This window comes from Mandrillus leucophaeus, unplaced genomic scaffold (assembly GCF_000951045.1).
Source record: "Mandrillus leucophaeus isolate KB7577 unplaced genomic scaffold, Mleu.le_1.0 Scaffold317, whole genome shotgun sequence".
NCBI lineage: Eukaryota > Metazoa > Chordata > Mammalia > Primates > Cercopithecidae > Mandrillus > Mandrillus leucophaeus.
In genome coordinates, this window is record NW_012103332.1 from 938539 (window position 1) to 943620 (window position 5082).

Genomic DNA, 5082 nt, shown 5'->3' on the forward strand with positions numbered 1-5082 from the left:
CAGCGACCCCCAGGGGTGCGGGGAGGTGCAGAGAGGGTCCCCGCCCGCAGCGCGCCGCGCTCACCTGGGGGTCCTGAGGAGGTTCAAGGGTTTGTGGGGATGAGTCCAGGAGGCGCTGGGTGGTGGCAGAGACCAGAGCAGGGCGCTCCTGAGCGCTGGGTTGGGGAGGGGGCGACCAAAAGAGGGCGCGGCCAAAAGAGGGCGCGTCCGCGTATAAAGGGGGCGCGTACCCAAGAGGAGGAGGAGGAGGTTTTCGGTGGTGCGAGAGGCGGAGTAGCGCTCTCCCAGGGCTGGGGTGCGGGCGCCCAGGGCGAGGCTGCCCCAGGCAGCGGGAGGGAAGTCTTTCTGGGCAAAGAGCGCTCAGTGCGCCGCGCGGAGGGAGGCGGAAAGCTTCCTCCGGTCAGGTCGGAAGAGGAGGCGGAGGTCCCACCGCAGCCGCCGCCCGAGCATCCTGGGCACAGAGGAGGGGCCGCTGGGACGATTCCGGGACTCAGAGAGAAGGCGGGTGGTTCTAGTCTGACCTGCGCCCGCAAACTCCGAGCGCAGCCGCTGTCGCAGCTTCCCAGAGAGGGTCTCGTTTGCAGACCTCCAACCCGACCTGCCTGCACGACTCGCGGATGAAAGACTATGGGGTGTGGGGGCGAGGCCGAAATGGGAGTGGAACCCGCGGGGGAGGAGGCCGGCTGCGGGGATCGGTGCCTCCTGGGCAACTGGGCCAGGAGCTGGGCCCTGTCAGGCGCTGGACGCGGAGGAGGCATCCCCCAAAGTTGATACTTTTTCACACCGTTTCCGGGGACTTCCCTGTGGCACTACGGAAGGTCGGGGGCGTTTTCCATCAGCCGTCTGAGAATCCCGGGATTAAGCCAAGAGCACAGGAGCAGTCACCGCCTTGAGCCCCAGGCACAGCCTGGGAACTTGCCGCGGATGCCCTGATTTCAAAACCCCCAGGAGGGCTAGCCGACTTTGACAGGTGACCTAGTGGGTCTCTGGTAACTCGCCCCAACTCTCCAGTCAGGGTCTAAGTGTGCCTTTGACCACAGGCCAGCCTGGTCTGAACCCGGGCTCTTGGCAGAGGCACCCCGCCCCCAACCCAGGGAAAGCAGGTGTCAGACTCTGGCCCCTGCCATGGGCCTCAGGGACCCACGGAAGCCACCTTTCTGGCACTTTGATGCCTCCCTGCAGCAGGTGAAGAAGAGATTTCTCTTACTTAGCTTTAGAAATCTGCCTAGGCATCTGCCATGAGGATGACTCACTGGTCAGGAGAAACCCTTTGGGCTTAAGCAAGGGAATGGCTTTTTCCCCGTCTCAGTCTCAAGCATTTAACAGAACCACACACACACACACACACACACACACACGGTCAGAATTCCACACCGGGAGGAACAAAGTGGAGGCCCTCCCCCTTCCTCAACGACTCTGTCAACTGAGGAGGACAAAGAGGCAAGAAGGACCTAGGTTGTCCCAGAGACGGACAGTGGACAATCATGTTTCTGCCAGCTGGCTTTTCGTGCTGTCTTGGATCTTGACTGGTGCTGGTTGTTGGGACTGTTTCATCCTGTGGTTTTCTTCCTCTGCTGATTATGTCTGGGCCCTGTGAAGGGCGTGGACAATGCAAAATGCATGAGACACACAGCCACCCGCAGGGAGCTATGGACAAGGGCAAGTGTTTGCTGGGAGCAGTGGCCCTGTGGGAGGGAGTGGCCTCTGCCTCTTGCCAGGAGGGAGGACATCCAGAGACTGTGGGTAAAGCATCCTACAGGTGGGCCTGAAAGAGGTGCCTGCAGAGGAGAAGGCATTCCAGGTAGGGGAACAGAATGTGTTAAGACAGTATATAAGCTTCCTGCCGCTGTTGGAACAAATAACAGAAACATGTTCTTTCCTGGTCCTGGAGGCCAGCAGTCTAAAGTCTAGGTCCCAGCAGCGCCTCACTCCCTCTACAAGCCACAGAGGAGAACCTGTTCTTTCCCCTTCCAGCTTCCAGTGGCTCCAGGCATTCTTTGACTTGTGGCTGCATCACTCCAAACTCTGCCTTTATGCTACTCCAGTCACATTGCCTCCTCCTCTTCTCTGTGTCTCTTAGAAGGATGCTCATCATAGGATTTAGGGCCTGCTTGGATAATCCAGGATAAGGTCTACCTCTTAAAATCCTTAACTTAATCCTGTCTTTGCTGTGTAAGACAATGTTCACTCTTTTACTATGTAAGGTAAATCACAGGTTCCGGGGATTAGCACGTGGACATATATTTTAAGGGTCTTCATTCAGCTCACTGCAGGCATTAAGCTTGCAAGGGTGTGGTGATTTGGAGAACCTAAGTCATTCACAAAGGATGGCAGAAATTAGGTTGAAGAAGCCACAGCCACCAAAATGGGGATGACTGAGGCTGTGATGGTGGTTGCAGATCAAACAGATGTCAGGTATTTTCACAACATACAAAAAGGAAAATCAATGGGATGTGATCTCCCCCGCGACCGGTTTTATCCCAGCACCAACAATTTAAAATCCAAGTGCCACAGAAGATTGTTGACACAGACTAAGTTTTTCTAAAGGATTCTTTTTTTGTTTTGTTTTGTTTTTTTTTTTGAGACAGAGTTTTGCTCTGTAGCCAGGCTGGAGTACAGTGGTGCGATCTCAGCTCACTGCAACCCCTGACTCCCTGGTTCAAGCGATTCTTCTACCTCAGCTTCCTGAGTAGCTGGGATTACAGGCACGTGCCACCACACCCAGTTAATTTTTGTATTTTTAGTAGAGACGGGGTTTCACCATATTGGCCAGGATGGTCCCGATCTTCTGACCTCGTGATCCACCCACCTCCGCCTCCCGAAGTGCTGGGATTACAGGCGTGAGGCACCGCGCCCAGCCCTAAATGACTCTTTTAGGAATACTTCCAGAGTTACTGATCTCAGGCACAGACCATCACTGCCTGTACGATTGTAACTCCTACCCGGCTCCCTCTCCTCAGGGCAGCCAGGCGCTGCTCTCTAATGACCCTGGTACTTCCAGGTCCAGGCCTTTTAGCAACTTCCCTTGTCCCACTGGTTGAAGTCCAGACTGTCACAGCAAGAGGCAATGTGACACAGTGGCTAAGCCGTGGCCCAATTTTGAATCCTGTCTCTCTCTTAACAGTGTGACTTCAGGCAAGCTGCTTAACCTTTCTATGCTTCAGTTTCCCCATCTATAAAACAGAGATAATGATACCTCCATCATAGCAGTGTTGTGAGAATCAAATGAGCTATTCTTATTTTGTTTAAGTGCTTGTTTTAGGTATTCCTACTGCTTTGACCTCTAATTCTATACTCCTGTGGTCTCTATTCTTAGCAGCCACTGCTGGAGCCAGGGTGAGGTGATAGACACTTTTCCTGGTTATGTGACAAGTATTCAGAGTGACTAAGGTGACTCTTCCCCTAGAGACCTGGTGAGCCTCTTTGCAGCTCAGAGAAGTCAAATGATGAGTCCCGAGCCACAGGCTTCCCTGCAGAACTGGGATGGGTAGCAGGCTCTAGTCAGGCCTCCCACAACCAGCCAGATGGCCCGAATGGATGAGGTCCTGCTGCGGGGGTGGCCACCCAGTGCCATCAGCCTATGGAAGTTCAGTGGCAGGTGATCAGCGGAAGTTCTACTCTGCTCTTCTGCAGCCTGGCCATGTCGATCCAGAGATGCTTCATCCAAATGTCTTGTTTTTAGATTGAGATGTAATTCACATGCCACAGATATCACCAGTTTAAAGTATACGCTTAACTGGTTTTAGTATATTCACGAGGTTGTACAATCATCACCACTAATTTCAGAACATTTTCATCACCCTGTAAAGAAACCTGAGTCCTACAATAGTAACTCCCCACACACACTCTCATTTCTGATGGTTTTAAGTTTCTCAGGTCCACTTCTCAATTCACGGGATCAGTCGGCACACTGACACAGACGCGGGAGAGACATGAGGCTCTGCATCTTCCTGCAAATGGGACAATCCATTTGCAGTGTGAAGAATCAGCCCACCTAGGTGAAGTCATCCCTGTTTCTCCTTAAACGCTGTCCTCTAGGCAAATTCTCCATTCCCCCAAGTGCCTGCCTCCAGGCCTTTGCAAATGCTATTTCTCTGGCCTAGATTGCCTTCCCCACTCCTCATCCATTTTGCAAACTGCTCCTCATCCTCCAAAGCTCAGATCCAATGTTGTCTCCACTTTGAAGCCTGGCCCTTCTTTATGCTTCTCTATCCCGGAGTCTGGGTATTTACATTTCTAGATAGATCATGAGCAAATCAGGCAGAATCACTTAATCTTTCATTTCTATATCCCCCCGTCTAGAGCATGGCCTGGTAATCAGGAAAGGCTTGCTTAATTGAATAGGCATCCACTTCTTTTACATTCACAGTAAAGTAAGACATGTGAACATCACGGATGTAAAGTCAAGTTCAAGTGCATAGTAAGAAACTCAGGCCAGGCTTGGTGGCTCATCCCTTTAATCGCATCACTTTGGGAGGCTGAAGTGGAAGGATCACTTGAGCCCAGGAGTTTGAGAACCACCTGGACAGCAAAGTGGACCCTGCCAAAAAAAAAAAGAAAAAGAAAAAGAAAGAAAGAAAAGAAGGAAGGAAGGGAAGGAGGGAGGGAGGGAGGGAGGGAAAGAGAAAATTAGCCGGGTGTGGTAGCACACACCTGTGATCCCAGCTACTTAGGAGGCTGAGGTGGGAGGATCCCTTGAGCCCAAGAGTTTAAGGCTGCAGTGAGCTGTGATAACACCCTGCTCTCCAGCCTCAGCAACAGAGCAAGACTGTCTCAAGTACAAAAAAAAGAAAGAAAGAAAATTCATGGTCTAATTAAAACTGAAGGTAGCTTTGCCCATGACATCACGGTGATACTCTCTTCTTAGAATTGACCTTACTGCAAAATGCTCATTTCTGGAAAACCCCAAATGCTATTATTTAAAATACATAATATATAAATGAAATCATAAATGCGGTTTCTAGTGCTCTCCAGGGTTTTATTTACCTTTGTGTTTCCCAGCGCTTGGCCACATGAGACGCTCAATAAATTGCTAAGGAATGAATGGACTCACTTTACTTCTTTGCCTTTACTGGGTAAATA

At 51.5% G+C, this 5082-nt stretch overlaps 1 protein-coding gene across 3 annotated transcripts in view; it reads right to left on the reverse strand.

The window, feature by feature from the left end:
* The window catches only part of LOC105545049 (neuron-specific protein family member 1), a 35428-nt gene extending 33864 nt beyond the window's left edge, over positions 1-1564 (reverse strand). The window contains exons 1-2 of one of the 3 annotated variants that reach the window (XM_011987798.1): positions 1452-1564; positions 1154-1233 (exon numbers count right to left, since the gene is read on the reverse strand). In XM_011987798.1, coding sequence (XP_011843188.1) covers positions 1154-1233; positions 1452-1486 — 115 coding nt within the window. In that variant the 5' untranslated portion in view covers positions 1487-1564. Of the gene's footprint in view, positions 1-7; positions 859-1153; positions 1234-1451 lie in introns of those variants that run through there. The other 2 variants (XM_011987799.1, XM_011987800.1) reach the window with 2 other exon arrangements.
* Positions 1565-5082: the final 3518 nt, after the last annotated feature.